This window comes from Ranitomeya imitator, chromosome 1 (genome assembly GCF_032444005.1).
Source record: "Ranitomeya imitator isolate aRanImi1 chromosome 1, aRanImi1.pri, whole genome shotgun sequence".
Lineage (NCBI taxonomy): Eukaryota > Metazoa > Chordata > Amphibia > Anura > Dendrobatidae > Ranitomeya > Ranitomeya imitator.
In genome coordinates, this window is record NC_091282.1 from 466,766,596 (window position 1) to 466,785,959 (window position 19,364).

Below are 19,364 nucleotides of genomic sequence, written 5' to 3' on the forward strand. Positions count from 1 at the left end.
AGTATACCACCGATCCAGATATACGTAATGTTAAACGACAACTTGGACTCCATTCTGTTGCCTCTGTCTATCTAGAGAAAATACTTAGTACACTCATGAAAAGCACAAGATCATTCTTACTAGACACTGGCCATTTTCTTTTACAAATTATCAGAGACCTTACCTCAGTCCCCTCTGACAGCCTCCTTGTAGCCCTCAACATAAATAGCCTTTACACATCCATTCACCATTAGAAAGGTGTTGAGGCCGCAACTAATATGCTTTCCCTTTGTCTGAAATTTGTATCAGATTGTATTAATGGCGTGCCATATGCTTTAATATAAAATACTTGATTTAAAAAACTAATATGCTTCCCCAGTCCAAGATGAATAACGATTCCATTCAACTGTCTTGACATTCTCAAATTAATCTTGCACAAAAACTTCTCTCTTTGGTGACATATGCTATGTCCAAATGTGCAGAACCGCAACGGGCTCTAACATAGCTTCAGTGTATGCCACTCAGGCCCGGATTGCTAATCTGCCGGACCGGGCAAATACCCGCTGGGCTGGCGGCTCAGTCATACTAAGTGAGCATAGGGCCCCTGGAGGGCGGCGCCGGTATAATGGAGGAGAAAATCAGTCCCGAAACTCTCCGTCCGGACCCCTAATATACCTGCTCAGACCCATTAATGCTGCATCATGTGTGCTCCACAGAGGCCACTATGCCCAGTCATCCCCTCATCATCATTCACTGCCTTCTGTTTCATTTTCTGATGCAGTTAATACAGTATATATGCAAATGGTGAACTCCCTTCCCTCCTGTGCGCTGCGCCCCGTGCACCCCCTCCCCTCCTGTGTGTTGCACCCCGTTACCCGCTTTTATACAGGTCCCTTGTCCAAAGACATACCGATAGGGAATTTAGATTGTGTCACCACCAGCCCTAGACAGGGATCCTCTCCTGTGCACGGCTGACGATGGACCCATCTCAGCTCAGAGATCGTCATCTTCCCCCATCCCAGGGACCTGGGTGAGCCCAATATGGAAAATTTGTTTTATGTTATGTACAGCACTTGCAGTACCACCTGTATACTGTATATAGACCGCCGTGTATACAATACATAGGTGATACTTGCTGCTAAATCTGTGTATAATCACAGTATCACCTACATAATGTATATAAAGCAGTCTATGTACATTATATAGGGGATACTGTGGCTTATAAATAAAATATATAGGTGATACTGCTATATATATATATATATATATATATATATATATATATATATATATATATATATATATATATATATATATATATATATATATATACTCTAAATTGTGGCCCGATTCTAACGCATCGGGTATTCTAGAATATGCATGTCCCCGTAGTATATGGACGATGATTCCAGAATTCGCGGCAGACTGTGCCCATCGCTGATTGGTCGAGGCAACCTTTATGACATCATCGTCGCCATGGCAACCATTATGACATCTACGTCGATACTGTGCCCGTCGCTGAATCAGAAACGTGAGATGTCTACGTCCTTTATGACATCATCGTCGCTGTGCCAGTTGCTGATTGGTCGAGGCCTGGCGGCCTCGACCAATCAGACGCGGGATTTCTACGTCGATGCTGTGCCGGTCTCTGATTGAATCAGAGACGCGGGATTTCCAGGACAGACAGACAGACGGAAAAACCCTTAGACAATTATATATATATATATATATATATATATATATATATATATATATACACACTAGATTGTGGCCCGATTCTAACGCATCGGGTATTCTAGAATATGCATGTCCCCGTAGTATATGGACAATGATGATTCCAGAATTCGCGGCAGACTGTGCCCGTTGCTGATTGGTCGAGGCAACCTTTGACATCATCGTCGCCATGGCAACCATTATGACCAATCAGAGACACGGGATGTCTACGTCCTTTATGACATCATCGTCGCTGATTGGTCAAGGCCTGGCGGCCTCGACCAATCAGGCACGCGGGATTTCTACGTCGATGCTGTGCCCGTCGCTGATTGGTCGAGGCCGCCAGGCCTCGACCAATCAGAGACGTGGGATTTCCAGGACAGACAGACAGACGGAAAAACCCTTAGACAATTATATATATAGATGTTACATAGGTGATATTGCGACTATACACCCCAGTCAGTATCACCTTTATAATGTATATACAGCAGTCAACAATGTGATGTATGCAACATAATGTAGTATATAGCATAATACAGTGTATAATCTAGAGTTGTGCGTATACACGAGTATAGAATGTACAGATGTTTATATAGTATGTTTCTGTGAATAGAGTATATTGTATAGAATCCACACTATATACACTTGCCCACCTCTACACCATATACTATATACACAGCTCCACTCTATATTCCTTACCACGGTATATATTGGGGGAGCTTATGTATGCTGTGTATAAGTCTCTTCCTCCTACATGCTGTAATTCTCAGTATCTGCGTGTGTGTGTGTGTGTGTGTATGTGTGTGTGTGTATGTGTGTCATCACTCCGATAAATTGTGAAAAAAGTGGCGAACTCTTTCTTAGCCCATGTGGCAGCGTTTCAGAGGGCTAATAAAATGTCCACCCCTCCCCTGCTTACTCAGGGCCCCGGCATTTGCAATACTAGCCTCTTCCTGCTCCTCCTCTGCGACGTCTTTTGACTAATGTTTCAGGTCAGGTCAGTGACGTCCCATCTGTGCACCCTCTGCCTGAACAGTCACAGTGCAGAGAGCCGAAAGACGCCAACACTGAGGAGTCCAGAGCAGAGCAGCGGCCAGCAAGAGAGTTGAGGTTTTCAGTTGTTTATATGGAGCATCATATGGGGCCCATTGTATATGGAGCATTTAATGGGGCCCATTCTGTTTAGAGAAATATATAGGGCCCTTTCTGTTTGGAGAAATATACAGGGCCCATCATATACTGAGCATTATATGGGGCCCATCATATTCTGCATGGAGCATTATATGGGACCTAATCTGTATGGAACATTACATGGGGCCTATTCTGTATGGAGCAAGGTAGGGGGCTCATATTGCTTTGAGCATCATATGGGGTTCATTATTCTGTATGGAGCAATGTATGGGTCTCATTATACTGTATGGAGAACTATGTGGTACCCATAATACTGTATGGAGCAATATATGGGGCATGTTATTCTGTATGGAGCAATATATGGGGCATGTTATTCTGTATGGAGCGATATGTGGTGCCCATAATACTGTATGGAGGGCTATGTGGTGCCCATAATACTGTATGGAGGACTATACTGTCTGGTTTCTGACCTATTGTACAACGTACAATACTTATCACTCATGTAATGTAAGAAGTGAAATATTTGACATTGTACTATACCTATATTTCTCCACTGCATCTGTGCATTATGAATTGTGGTATGTGTTAAAGGGGCCCACTGAGACTCTCTCACCCGGGGCCCAGAAAAACCTGGAGCCGGCCCTGTATACACTGCACAGTACCACTTCTCCTGTCTTGTTGTCGAAGAGGCGACATTGGACTTTGGGAGGGTCAATATTGGTTTTGTATTTTCAATATTACTATGGCCAAATAAAAATATAATATTGGAAAGGCTGTTTAACTGGATTATACCAAGTAATCCCCTCTTCTCTGGATAGGGGATTACATCCAATTGCTGGAGATCCGAGTGCTGGGACACTCATGATCTTGAAAATCTGAGCTCTGCAGAGCACCATGTAAATGCAGCTGTGGTTGATCATAAGTACTGTGGCGCCATTCACATGTGGCTCTTCAAATATCTCCTTTTAGGAGAGTGAGAGGCACGACAAAGTAAAGCAAAATTCACTGATCGGGGTGAGGACTGTTATAGTGTGTGGGCTGGTGGAGTTTGTGTGGCAGGGCTGCTTTTTTGTCCCAGTCCGGCCCTGATGCCAATGCTTATATAGGCTTCTTTGAGGAACAGCATATATACACCAATGAACTCTTCAAACATAATATGCTGGCACATATACATTGATGACATCTTTTGTAACTGGCACAGCACATCAATCTCTCTAGAGTCCTTTTTCTCCCAACTCAACCCCACCAGATCAGAACTATAATTCACCCTCAACTACAGCAGTACTACAATATAATCTCTGGAAACAATGGATACCAAAGACATCACAGGGGTTCTTTTAACAGACCTCTATTCCAAACCAACTGACTGTAAAGGTACCGTCACACTAGACGATATCGCTAGCGATCCGTGACGTTGCAGCGTCCTCGCTAGCGATATCGTCCAGTGTGACAGGCAGCAGCGATCAGGCCCCTGCTGTGCTGTCGCTGGTCGGGAAGAAAGTCCAGAACTTTATTTCGTCGCTGGACTCCCCGTAGACATCGCTGAATCGGCGTATGTGACACCGATTCAGCGATGTCTTCACTGGTAACCAGGGTAAACATCGGGTAACTAAGCGCAGGGCCGCGCTTAGTAACCCGATGTTTACCCTGGTTACCATCCTAAAAGTAAAAAAAAATAAACAGTACATACTTACCTACAGCCGTCTGTCCTCCAGCGCTGTGCTCTGCTCTCCTCCTGTACTGGCTGTGAGCGTCGGTCAGCCGGAAAGCAGAGCGGTGACGTCACCGCTCTGCTTTCCGGCCGCTGTGCTCACAGCCAGTACAGGAGGAGTGCAGAGCACAGCGCTGGAGGACAGACGGCTGAAGGTAAGTATGTACTGTTTGTTTTTTTTTTACTTTTAGGATGGTAACCAGGGTAAACATCGGGTTACTAAGCGCGGCCCTGCGCTTAGTTACCCGATGTTTACCCTGGTTACCGGCATTGTTGGTCGCTGGAGAGCGGTCTGTGTGACAGCTCTCCAGCGACCAAACAGCGACGCTGCAGCGATCCGGATCGTTGTCGGTATCGCTGCAGCGTCGCCAAGTGTGACGGTACTATAACAGTTTACTACACTATTCCAGTTGGCACCTCAAATGCACCAAAAACAACATCCCTCGCTCCCAATTTCAGAGGGTCTCCCGCATCATGATGGCCAAAAACACTTTACCCAACAGACTCAACGAACTGTCTCTCAAATCTAGAAATTAATGAATATGTTCGGAAGCCAATCGCCAAACAAATTTGGCACAAATATGATACAGTCGGATGCGTGTTTGTTAACACCAGCATTTTTCTTAAAATTGGAAAAATTCTGTAACATTCGGCAAAACTGCAGGACAATAATTGTGTTGCCACTAATGTATTTTAAAGTAGATGATAGATAGACTAAAAGCCGGCAATTCATGTGCCGCACATTGTATAATCACAGCGTGACAGGTTAGAATAAATATATACACGTAGATACTGTATTGATCCCTTGAAATGAGAAGGTTTTGTAGAAAAAGTATTGCAATTTCTAAACATTTCACAGGAAATTTTTGTTCAATCCCTTTAATTAAACCTCAAAGTCTACACTTCAATTGCATCTCAGTGGTTTAATTTTATATAAAAAATAGGTATCAGTATATACTACAATGCTAGCAACATATAGATGTAACAGATTATACATGTGGAATCAACAGAGGTGGATGTTAGGTCACATACACTACTCACACAAAGTTATAATACTTGGCCTTCAGGGGAAATTTTAGGAAACGTAAAAAGTCCATGCTACAGTGATATTTTATCATGAAAGTTGGGCATTAAGGAGAAGCATGTAAAGGTAATTTCCTCATCTCAAACAATTTAAGTTGTACAAAAAGTACTGAAATATTGACAGTTGTGCTTGCAAAAGGTTAGAGAAGGTCACATTAAAGTTCACCTGAAAAAATTGCACTTTAGGATCATCCTGAAATGTCACCCAAAAGTCAAATATCCCTAACTTTTTGTAAGTAGTGTATGTATGTATGTATATGGAGCAACTATGCATCTAAGGCTTCTTTCACACTAGCATCGGAATCTCCCCGTCGCAATGCGTCGGGGAGAGATTCCGACGCTAGCGTTTGCTGCATTGCACAATGGGTGCAGCGGATGCATTTTTCCGGCGCATCCGCTGCCCCATTGTAAGGTGCAGGGAGGTGGGGGCGGAGTTCCGGCCGCGCATGCGCGGTCGGAAAAAGCGGTCCGTCAGGAGAAAAAAACGTTACATGTAGCGTTTTTTGCTCCTGACGGTCCGCAAAAGCACGACGCATCCGTCGCTCGACGGATGCGACGTGTGGCATTCCGTCGCAAATGCGTCGTCAATGCAAGTCTATGGGGAAAAAACGCATCCTGCAAGCACTTTTGCAGGATGCGTTTTTTTCTGCAAAACGACGCATTGTGACGGATTGCAGAAAACGCTAGTGTGAAAGTAGCCTTAGTTGGTGGACCACAATAGAACACACATATGTAGAGAGTACAAAATGTAACAGTTGGCATATTCGGGTTCTATTTAGGCGAGCAACAATAGTGAAGAAGGGAACAGGGTTACATGTAACACCATATAATACATGTATCAAGGACCAAGCACAACAATCCAAGCTAGAAAATTACTACAAGAACAATTCTTACACTTCAAGCTCTGATGCAGGAAAGGGTGGTGGTTGTTTCATCACCTTAGGTCTCCCCCTAGGTTTCTTCTGTGGAATTTCTACAGGTGCTAAAATAAATAATCAAAAGCAAAAAAAATAATTATAATGAACCCACAATATACACATTTCTTTGAGCTGCAACACTTTAAAAGCCATTGTCTAACTAATACAAGTGACTGCTGAGAGAATGGGAGCGCCTACTTTGTGGCGTTTACACAGTATTAGGCCTCTTTCACAAGTCAGTGCCTCCTGTACGTGTAGTGACAGTTTTCTCACGTACCGGAGACACTGACACACGTAGACCCATTCAAATGAATGGGTCTATGCACAAGTCTCCGTGTTTTCAGGGACCGTGTGTCCCTGTTGAAAACACGGAGACATGTCAGTTTTTCGCCGGCAGCACGTACCGCAATACGTGCTGCACACGTGCACACGGAGAACAGTGTGCACTCTCCTCCGTGTGCACGTACCGCCCGCAGGAGAGACAGCGCTACAGTTAAGCGCTGTCCCACCCGCGTGCGGTGCTGAATCCAGAATTCATCCCTTCTTCCCAGCAGCGTTCGCCCCCGCTTGCTAGGAAATACTCACCCAGCTCCAAGCTCCAGCGATGTCTCCTCTCAGCGGCTGCAGCCTGTGCTGTGTGAGCGGTCAGGTGGTCCCGCTCATTACAGTGGGGGAATATGCACATATTCCTCACTGTAATTAGCGGTCCCACGCTCACACGGGAGAAGCTGCAGCCGCGGAAAGGAGAGAGGAGACACCGCGGGAGCTACAGGAGCTAGGTGAGTATTTCTATGCAAGGGGCCGGGCGGCGCACGGGGGATGGGAGCTCACCAGCACTTTATTTTTAACACAAAAAAAAAAAAAAAACTTGATCTTTCATCTCTTCTCTCCTGCGGGGGAGAAGAGATGAATTGAATGCGGCTTCAGCACCACACAGGGGGGACAGCGCTTAATGTAGCGTTGTCTCTCCTGCACGGTCCGTGTGGTCCTCAGGTGGCACACGGGCGGCACACGGATGCCGCACGTGTGCCACACTGATGTGCTACGTGAGCACACGGACACGGATAATTCCGGTACTGATTTCTCCGGTACTGGAATTTTCTGGACGCCTGAAAGAGGCCTTAACCTGCTTTTGACCACCTGCTGAGCAGGGAACAGCAGCACAGTGCTGAATGTTGTTTAGCATATGCTCCCATTTATTTGGCTGGGATTCGGGAGGGATGCTTGTATTTCAGAATGGTTTTACAGGAAACATGGCCTTATTACCTATAGGTACCAAAGCAACTTAGCATTAACCTTAAAACGTACAGTTTAAAGAAAACATTGGCCTGTATTCTAACAATTTCAATTTTGTAATTTTTTTTTGTATTAATATAGATTACAAAAACATATATAAAAAAACATACTTTTCCCAGCAGTACCAACAAGCCATCATTTTTTAAAATTTTTTTTAACTATAAAAAAGGACATACCAAACTTAGGTGGTCTACCACGCTTGGGTGGTGTCGGGGGAGTTGTAGGTTCATTTTGTTCTGCCTCTGCCATAATATCCCCCTTAAACAGAATAATTAGTTTTGTAGTTAAAAAAGTAAGACTTCTAATATTACCGTACATTATTAACACTGTGAAATAATAAACAGTATTCCATTCCATCAATTAATGCATTCTGTATGTGTTTTAAAATAATTTTTATTAGGCATATTACACAGATATTGGACATACTGAGTTACTGCTCAGCCAGCAGGGGAATCTATCACCAGATTATTGCTATGTAATCAGAGAGCAGCATAATGCAGACAGAGACCAGGATTCCAGTGATGAGTCAGTTGCTGGGCTGCTTAGGGTTTTCCTACTGCCATGCTGTCCAACCACGTTCACACCACTGATTGGCAGCTTCCTTTGGCAGCATTCTGCCTATGGATAGTGAACAATCAGTGGTGTGGGTGGGGTTTACACAATGCTCAGCATTCAGAGAACTGCAAGATCTAATGAAACCTGTTTTAATCAAAAGCTGCAGCAAGCAGCCCAGCAAGCCATAAGTCTCGGGAATGTGGGTCTATGCCTCCACATTGTGCTTCTCTCAGATTGGGTAGTAAAAATCTGAAGACAGATTCCCTTTAATACCATACACATTTTGAACAATATGAATTTACGTTAATATTTTATTTTGCATTTTAAATACATAATTTGTCAATTTCCATAGGTAACTCCATGAGGGCTTGGTGTTCTTTTTTTTGTAAAATTAGCTGTATTTTCCAATCCCACTTATTCTATCCAAAAAAAAAAAAAAAAGCATTATGGACATACTATGATTTTTAAATCTGTTAACACTGGTAGGACCCAATTTTTGATCAATGCCTGATGCCCAGGGATGCAGTAGTTCAGTCTTCTATAGTACTATTGTAATAAGTAGGGGGCATTACAAGTTGTAGCTGCTTTACATACACTATCTGTGCTCATTATGGGGTCAGATGCAGTATAAAATACAGAAAACAATTTCAAGCACTTTTCTGCCATAACCAACATCTGTAATTTTAGGCACTTCCTGTAGGCTGGACTTCTGCTACCATAACCACAGTACAGCAAAAATCTTCACAAAAATGTGTTGACTAATGGCAGTACTATCTTTAAATGGAACCTGTCAGCAGGATTGTGCACAGTAACTTACACACTGTCAGGTCGGCGCTGTTATACTGATTACAATGATACCTTGGTTGATAAAATCTGTCTTGTGGTTGTTGTGTAACCTGTATTTTCAGTTTTGAGTTGATGAAATGCTCGTGCCCCGGGGTGGGACTGTGGGAGGACTTCATGTGGTGCTCTGCTTAGGTATTCATCAGTCTGGCTTCTGTCAGGTCGCTGATCCCTCAGTGACATGCCCCCTAATTGGCATAATTAATTATTTATTATATATAATCATGCTTGAGAAAGGCTCATCCACCAGCCTTCTGCACAACGCAACTGATGGTCCCAACCCCATTTATAAGACAAGAAATCCCACTTATTAAACCTGACAGGGCACACCTGTGAAGTGAAAACCATTCCCGGTGACTACCTCTTGAAGCTCATAAAGAGAATGCCAAGAGTGTGCAAAGCAGTCATCAAAGCAATAGGTGGCTACTTTGAAGATCCTAGAATATAAGACAATTTCAGTTTCACACTTTTTTGTTAATTATATAATTCCACATGTGTTAATTCATAGTTTTGATGCTTTCAGTGTGAATGTACAATTTTCATAGTCATGAAAATACAGACAAATCTTTAAATGAGAAGGTGTGTCCAAATTTTTGTCTGTACTGTACATAGTATATAGTGTACTCACTTATGTATAGCAGTCCCTTAGTATATAGTGTATTCGCTTATTATGTATAGCACCATCCCTCAGTATATAATGTAGTCACTTTTTATGTATAGCAGAGTCCCTTAGTATATAGGTGTGTCCAAACTTTTGGTCTGTACTGTACATAGCACAGCCCCTTGGTATATAGTGTACTCACTTATGTATAGCAGTCCCTTAGTATATAGTGTACTCTAAAATTATGCATAGCGCCATCCCTCTGTAATATATTACAGAGGGATGGGAGTATACACACATACATATACATACATACATACACATACATACATACATACATAGTTATACGAAAAGGTTTGGGCACCCCTATTAATCTTAATGTTTTATAGAAATTGTTTTTTTTTTTTGCAACAGCTATTTCAGTTTCATATATCTAATAACTGTTGGACACAGTAATGTTTCTGCCTTGAAATGAGGTTTATTGTACTAACAGAAAATGTGCAATCTGCATTCAAACAAAATTTGACAGGTGCATAAGTATGGGCACCCCACCAGAAAAGTGACATTAATATTTAGTAGATCCTCCTTTTGCAAAAATAACAGCCTCTTGTCGCTTCCTGTAACCTTTAATGAGTTCCTGGATGAAGGTATTTTTAACCATTCCTCTTTACAAAACAATTCCAGTTCAGATAAGTTTGATGGTTGCCGAGCATGGACAGCCCTCTTCAAATGATCCCACAGATGTTCAATGATATTCAGGTCTTGGGACTGGGATGGCCATTCCAGAACAGTGTAATTGTTCCTCTGCATGAATGCTTGAGCAGGTTTGGAGCGGTGTTTTGGATCATTGTCTTGCTGAAAGATCCATCCCCTGTATAACTTCAACTTTGTCACTGATTCATGAACATTATTGTCAAGAATCTGCTGATACTGAGAGGAATCCATGCGTCCCTCAACTTTAACAAGATTCCCGGTGCCGGCATTGGCCACACAGCACCAAAGCATGATGGAACCTCCACCAAATTTTACTGTGGGTAGCAAGTGTTTTTCTTGGTGTTGCTGTGTTTTTTGGCTGCCATGCATAACGCCTTTTTGTATGACCAAACAACTCAATCTTGGTTTCATCAGTCCACAGGACCATCTTCCAAAAATAAATTGGCTTCTCCAAATGTGCTTTTGCATACCTCAGCTGACTCGGTTTGTGTTGTGCTTGCAGAAACGGCTTCTTTCGCATCACTCTCCCATACAGCTTCTCCTTGTGCAAAGTGCGTTGTATAGTTGACCGATGCACAGTGATACCATCTGCAGCAAGTTGATGCTGCAGCTCTCTGGAGGTGGTCTGAGGATTGTCCTTGACTGATGTCACCATTCTTCTTCTCTGCCTTTCTGATGTTTTTCTTGGCCTGCCACTTCTGGCCTTAACAAGAACTGTACCTGTGTTCTTCCATTTCCTTACTATGTTCCTCACAGTGGAAATTGATAGGTTAAATCTCTGAGACAACTTTTTGTATCCTTCCCCTGAACAACTATGTTGAATAATCTTTGTTTTCAGATCATTAGACAGTTGTTTTGAGGAGCCCATGATGCCACTCTTCAGAGGAGATTCAAACAGAAGAACTACTTGCAAGTGGCCACTTCAAGTAGCTTTTTCATGATTGCATACACCTGGCTATGAAGTTCAAAGCTCAATGAGGTTAGAAAACAAAAAAAAAAGTGCTTTAGTAAGTCAGTAAAAAGTAGGTAGGAGTATTTAAAACAAGAAAATGATAAGGGTACCCATACTTATGCACCTGTCAAATTTTGTTTAAATGCAGATTGCACATTTTCTGTTAGTACAATAAACCTCATTTCAAAGCAGAAACATTACTGTGTCCAATAGTTAGATATATGAAACTGAAATAGCTGTTGCAAAAGAACAATTTTTATAAAACATTAAGCTTAAGATTAATAGGGGTGCCCAAACTTTTTCATATATACATACATATTATTTTCCGCTTATTCATTACTGTAATGAGCGGTACCATGTGACCGCTCAGTACAGGAGGAAGCTGCCGGCTACGGGAAGCCAGGGACCGCGCCGGGAGTAGGTGAGTATAATTAGACAGCCCCCGCTCCCCCTCACCTGCCGACCCCTGGTATGACTCGAGTATAAGCCGAGAGGGGGACTTTCAGCCCAAAAAAGTGGGCTGAAAATCTCGGCTTATAGTCGAGTATATACGGTATAAATAAATCACCTTCTGCAGGCAGGCACCTGAAAATGGTGCAATCTGATAGCAGCTGCGCCGCTATCTTGGAGGAGGCAATTTTTTTTCCATAGCATGTTGGCGCCGCCTGATCAGTAGCAGCTATTGGACTGCGAATAGCTGCTACTGCAGCACCATTTTCAGACTGATTTTCTCTCTCTCTCTATCTATCTATATACATACATACATACTCGAATATAAGTCGACCTGAGTATAAGCAGACCCCCCTAATTTTGCCACAAAAAACTGGGAAAACTTAATGACTCGAGTATAAGCCTAGGGTGGGAAATGCAGCAGCTACAGGTAAATGTCAAAAGTAAAAATAGATACCAATAAAAGTAAAATTAATTGAGACATCAGTAGGTTAAGTGTTTTTGAATATCCATATTGAATCAGGAGCCCCATATAATGCTCCATAAAGTTTATGATGGCCCCTTAAGATGCTCCATATTAAAATATGCCCCATATAATCCTGCATAAAGGTTAATAATGGCCCCATAAGATGCTCCATATACATATTTGCCCCATATAGTGCTGCACAAACGTTGATTATGGCCCCATACAGACACTTGCCCCATATAGTGCTGCACAAACGTTATGGCCCCTTATAGTGCTGCACAAACGTTATGGCCCCTTATAGTGCTGCACAAACGTTATGGCCCCATATAGTGCTGCACAAACGTTATTGCCTCATATAGTGCTGCACAAACGTTATGGCCCCTTACAGTACTGCAAAAACGTTATGGCCCCATAGATGCTCCATACAGACACTTGCCCCATTTGCTGTGATAAAAGAAAAAAAAAAAAAAAAAATCACATACTCACCTCTCCGTCGCTCAGGCCCCCGGCACTTTCAATATTCACGTGCTCCTCGTTCCGGCGCCGCTCCATCTTCAGCACTGGCATTCGGGCTGAGGGCGTGCACTAACTACGTCACTGCGCCCTCTGACCTGAGCGCCACTGCTGAAGACAGAGCGGCGCCGAAACGAGGAGCAGGTGAGTATCGCGCAGTGCAGCGCTCCCCCTCCCAGTTATACTTACCTGCTCTTGGCGCTGTGCAGTCCGTTTCCCCGGCGCTGCAGCTTCTTTCTGCAGTGAACGGTCACCGTTACCGCTCATTACAGTAATGAATATGCGGCTCCACCTCTATGGGAGGTGGAGCCACATATTCATTACTGTAATGAGCGGTACAATGTGACCGCTCAGTACAGGAGGAAGCTGCCAGCGCCGGGAACCTGCAGGGACCGCGCCGGGAGTAGGTGAGTATAATTAGACAGCCCCCGCTCCCCCTCACCTGCCGACCCCAAAAAAGTGGGCTGAAAATCTCGGCTTATAGTCGAGTATATACGGTATAAATAAATCACCTTCTGCAAGCAGGCACCTATCTGAAAATGGTGCGATCTGATAGCAGCTGCGCCGCTATCTTGGAAGAGGCAATTTTTTTTCCATAGCACATTGGCGCCGCCTGATCAGTAGCAGCTAAGCAGCTATTGGATTTCAGATAGCTGCTACTGCAGCACCATTTTCAGACTGATTTTTTTCTCAAATGTATGACATCAAACACATTTAAATACATATTCTACCACCGCTGGCACATGCCTGGAGAACGTGATTTTTAGGGGAAAAAAAAATAATATAGAATATTCATAGTGTAAAGTAGGGGCAGGTCACAGATCAGTGACGTGTCAGAAGCCCATACAGATGAATACCTAATCAGAACACCATTTGAAGACCCCCCACACACAGGGTGCCCCAGAGCACGAGCATATCATTAACTCAAAACTGAAAATACAGATTATACAACAGCCACAAGACAGATTTCATCAACCAAGGTATCATTTTGATCAGTATAACGGCACCAACCTTAAACTGTAGGTTACCGAGAACAATCCTGCTGACAGGTTCCGTTAAAGACAATATCACAGTTTTACCAGTAAAATTACTGTACACTGCCATAGGCAGTCACTACGTGTGGGTGTTATTTCAGTTGCATGCAACTTTGGCATCATCGAAGTCAGCCACAGAATAAGTCCCTCTGCTGGGACCTCCAACCTTCACTAGAATTAGGTTCCATATTTTTGCTTACCTTTTTCTTTCTGCCTCTTTTGTTTTTAACTACAGCAGGAAGAGCAGCAATATCCTGAGAGTAAAAACCAATATTTAGCACAAAGTACGTACTCGCAGGAGAAAATGTAAACGAGAGTGCTTTTTATTCCCTATTCCACACTAGCGGATCTTCATAAAGATGCACGCTATATACTTTCAATATGATGTAACTTTAGGATGACCCCAAAGAATATAGGGAGTCCGAAGGGAACAAAGAGGAATAAAAACAGTCCCATCAAACAAAATCCATGCGGAAACAATACTTTTTTATGCACAAAGTGTCGAGCCTCATAGTGGCAGGGAGTATTACCTGCATCTGGTTCTAACGCCCCCCCAATGGTATAAATGAGAAAATGTGTCTTCAAATGTTGGCAAGGCATATAGTTTAAGGGGGTTGTTCACTTTCAGGAAAGTGGCCCCAAACTTTTTAAATTAACAAGCTTAGCAGGTGCTCGCCCTCCCTGGGTCCAGTGCAGGTTCCATGCCACAGCTCCGGTGACAATGTTTTGGCTGGAACTGTGATATGACGTCAACAACACGAGTCACCAGTTTATTCAATCATTGAGCTGTATGTACCTGCTGAGCTCAGTAATGGGCTAGAACAGTCATACACACTTTTGACATGAAGTCACAGCTCCAGAAAAAACATTAAGACCGGAGCTGCAGTGGTGTACCTGCGCTGGACCCAAGGAGTAAGGCTATGTGCACACGTTGCGGATATGCCTGTGTAATTTTCCATGCGGATTCTGCACCACTTGGCAGAAAACGCAGGTCAAAATCTGTGCGTTTTTTATGCGGATTTCATGCGTTTTTACCCCGGCGGATTTCTATTATGGAATGGGCGCAGAAACGCTGCAGACCTGCACAAAGAATTGGCATGCTCCTTATTTTAATCCGCAGCGTTTTCTGTGTAGAATTTTCCGCACCATTAGCACAGCATTTTTAGTTTGCCCTTGATTTACATTGTACTGTAAAATCACATGCGGTTCTGCAGCGTTTCTGTGCAGAAAAAAACGGTATGTGCACACGTTGCAGATTTGCCTGTGGAATTTTCTGCGCAGATTCTGCATCTCTTGGCAGAAAACAAGCAAAAATCAGAGCGTTTTTTCATGCAGATTTATATGCGTTTTTGAAAACTAAAGATTAGTGATGAGTGAGTGTCCTCGTTGCTCGAGTTTTCCCGAGCACGCTCGGGTGGTCTCCGCACATTTCTGACTGCTGGCAGATTTAGTTTTTGTCACCTCAGCTGAATGATTTAAGGCTGCTACACGGCTTGATTACATGTGGGGATTCCCTAGCAACCAGGCAACCCCCACATGTACTCAGGCTGGGTAGTAGCCGTAAATCATTCAGCCGAGGTGACAAAATCTAAATCTCCGAACTCTAACAAATACTCGGAGGTCATCTGAGCGTGCTTGGGAAAACCCGAGCAACGAGTACACTCGCTTATCACTACTAAAGATCTATTATTGAACAAAAAAAAAAAAAAAGAACTGTGAGGTCATTTTTCTTGTCCAACCTCTTTATTTACATACTCCAGTGAAGAATAATGTTTACACACACAGAAAGATAGATGATAGATCTATAGATAGATAGATCTATCTATCATCTATCTATAGATTATCTATCTATAGGTATTCAGTGCCTTGAGAAAGTATTCGGCCCGCTGGAACTTTTCAACCTTTTCCCACATATCATGCTTCTAATATAAAGATACCAAATGGAAATTTTTGGTGAAGAAAGAACAACACGTGGACCACAATTGTGAAGTTGAACGAAATTTATTAGTTATTTTAAATTTTTGTGGAAATTTAAAAACTGAATTGTGGGGTGTGCAATATTATTCAGCCCCTTTACTTTTAGTGCAGCAAACTCACTCCAGAAGTTCATTGTGGATCTCTGAATGATCCAATGTTGTCCTAAATGCCTAATGATGATAAATATAATCCACCTGTGTGTAATCAAGTCTCCATATAAATGCACCTGCTCTGTGATAGTCTCAGGGTTCTGTTTGAAGCACATGATATGTCGGAAAAGGTTGAAAAGCTCTAGGGGGCCAAATACTTTCGCAAAGCACTGTATATCTATATCTAGATGGATAGATATATCTATAGATAGACAATCTACAGATAATAGATAGATCGATAGATCGACAGATAACACCAAGGCCAATGTTTAGTAATCAACATAATATAATGGTGCATAAAGAGTTAAATAAAGACACAAATTCTGCATTAGGCTGGGGTCACACTTGCGAGAAACTCGCTCGAGTCTTGCACCTCAATACCCGGCACTGCCGACGGCACTCGGACCGGAGCGTTCAGCTACATAGAAATACATGCAGCCGCATGCTCCGATCCTGAGTGGCGTCGGCAGTGCTGGGTATTGATGCGAGAGACTCGTGGGAGTTTCTCACAAGTGTGACCCCGGCCTTAAACGCAATATCTGTTTAAATTTACAAAAAAAATTGAAAAAGAAGAAAAAATGGCATGGGCTCCTGCACAATTTTCTGCGCCAGAGAAGGAAAGCCAGTGACTACGGGTCGATGTTTCTAACCTGAGAAGGGGTTAATACCCTTGGATCATCCCAGGCTATGAATATCAGCCCGCAGCTGTATATTTAGCCTTTACTGGCTATTAAAATAGGGGGACCCCCCAAAAAAAGGACGTGGGGTTCCCCTATAATTAATAGCCAGAAAAGGCTATGCAGACAGCTGTGGGCTGATACTCAGCCTAGGAAGGGACTATGGATATTGCCCACTCCCCACGGCTACAAACACCAGCTCACAGCTGCCCCAGAAATGGCGAATCTGTAAGATGCGCCAATTCCGGCACTTGGCCTCTCTTCCCACTGCCCTGTAGCGATGCATATGGGGTAATAGGGGGTTGATGTCACCTTTGAATTGTAAGGTGACATCAAGCCGTATCAGTAATGGGGAGGTGTCAATAAGACACCTATCCATTACTAGTACTATAGTTGTTAATGGGTTAAATAAACACACACATGCAGAATCAAGTATTTTAATGAAACACCACACAGTTTTGCCATCTATTTTTCTGCCATTCCATGCAATGCCCTCGATCACCTGCAAAAAATAAAAAAAATAATAAACCAACAAACACTCCCTGGTCCGACGCAGTCCATTTAATAACGAGTGTCCCATGACGAGCTCCCCTATAGAGCTGTCACATCAGATGTGACAGCTCTATATTCCTCCAGTGACACACTGACAGGAGACAATGGCTCTTGCAGTATTATCACTGAGGGTTCAATGGCCTCTCACTTTACGGCACTGCTGCGTGAGAATTTTCCCATGTAGCGGTGCCGCAAGTGACAGTATGAACTCTGCACTCACAGTGACGGAGGGATACAGTGCGGAGGATTACCTCCTGTCACTGTATCACCGGAGCCCCTGGAGAGCGGTCGCACCTGCCAATGTGACAGCTCTCCACGGGAGATCGTCGTGGGACAATCGTTATTAAATGGATTATATCGGATCAGGGAGTATACTGTTGGATTATTATTTTAAATTTTTTTTATTTTTACAGATGATCGAGGGCTTTGAGGATTAGCTGTATGGTGAGTATGTACTGTATGTATATCTATGTACTGCATGTGTGTTTGTTTTTTTTTTTTTACACTTGAACACAGTAGCCGGATAATGGGACTACTACTGTCCCACGATCCAGCAACCTGTCACTGTAGCAGGCATAGCCGGATGGGACTAGTAGCCCCATCGGACGATATATACAGCCCCGCACAGAGCCCGGCACATCTTCTCCGCGCACACACACAGTATCCACCCACACACTCTCCCCCCCTCCCCATCTGCAGCATTTCTCGCAGGCACATCCGCAGCAAAACCGCATATCTTTTTTAAAGCTGTGGATTGGCCTGACACAATGGAAGTCAATGGGTGCAGAAACGCTGCAGATCTGCAAAAGGAATTGACATGCTGCGGGAAAAAAAGGCTGCGATTCCGCAGCAGGTGCACACCAAATGTCAATTTGACATAGACTAACATTGCTTGTGCACTACACAGTGGATTTGATGCAATTCCAAGTGTCCAAAAACGCTACGGATCCGCATCTAAATCCGCAACATGTGCACATAGCCTTAGAGTAATTGTTAAGTTTGTTATTTTACAAAGTTTGGGGCCACTTTCCTGAAAGTAGACAACCCCTTTGACAATCAAATGCCTTATATGGTTGTTTCTATTTCTGCCTTCCTGATCTCTGAAAACAGCATTTCTTCATGTCCTGTCTTGGATATGGAGTGATGCTGCTGGGTCTTAATAAGTAATGTGCAATACCAAGCACAGTAGTTTCTCAATGTACAGCATTAAGATGTATGAGCAGTGTAAACATGGCTGGCTGCACCTATTGCCATGGAAGTACTGCAAATCAGACTCCGAAGGATTTAACCCCTTAATGACTGGACCACATTTTTAAAATCTGAACAGTGTCAATTTATGTGGTAATAACTTTGGAAAGCTTCAACAAACCACAGTAATTTTGAGACTATTTTTTCGTGGCACATTATAATGTATCAGAACGGTAAATTTAGGTCGATATGTTTTGTGTTTATTTATAAAAATTGTGTGAAAAAGCAAGGTAGATGTGTAGATAAAAATTAACCTTTTTTTATTAATTCTAAGATAAAGAGTAGGACCCTTTGGTCCAACCTAACAGATGAGAAGAACACGATACCCAACAAAAAGCTTTCAAGACTACGCAGGTCCCTTCATTAGGCAAAGACTAAAGCAAATGCTGAAGAATCACATACTTGTATACAACACAGCACAGAGAGAAAGAATGCAATAGATAAGGTTGGTTACACATTTGCATTTGACCGCAGAATATCGTCCGCAAAAGCATTCAAAAACGCATGCAAACCCATGATAACGCAGCGTTTTTTATCCGCATCAGCTTATGCATGGCGACAAAAAACCTGCAGCGTTTGTATGCGTTTTTACATGCGTTTGTGCTTTTTATGCACATGTGTGACATTTCCAGGAGGGCATGTCTCAATGGGCATGTCTAAATCAGTTCCTGGACATGCACAGTCCAAAGTATGCAAGCACATCGAATGCATGGGTACGCAAAGACAAGCGTACGCATGCGTTCCCATAGACAAGCGTACGCATGCGTTCCCATAGACAATCTGTTTTTTTTAACGTACTCATC

The 19,364-nt window shown here is 43.1% G+C and overlaps 1 protein-coding gene across 6 annotated transcripts in view; it reads right to left on the reverse strand.

Annotated features, from left to right (window-relative positions):
* PSIP1 (PC4 and SRSF1 interacting protein 1) overlaps positions 1-19,364 on the reverse strand; it is a 221,445-nt gene that overhangs the window by 53,998 nt on the left and 148,083 nt on the right. For 3 of the 6 annotated variants that reach the window (XM_069765186.1, XM_069765216.1, XM_069765196.1), the window contains 3 exons: positions 14,159-14,212; positions 8,007-8,088; positions 6,512-6,599 (listed from right to left, as the gene is read on the reverse strand). In XM_069765186.1, the coding sequence (XP_069621287.1) occupies positions 6,512-6,599; positions 8,007-8,088; positions 14,159-14,212 (224 nt within the window). The remainder of the gene's footprint in view (positions 1-6,511; positions 6,600-8,006; positions 8,089-14,158; positions 14,213-19,364) is intronic. The other 3 variants (XM_069765205.1, XM_069765225.1, XM_069765211.1) reach the window with 1 other exon arrangement.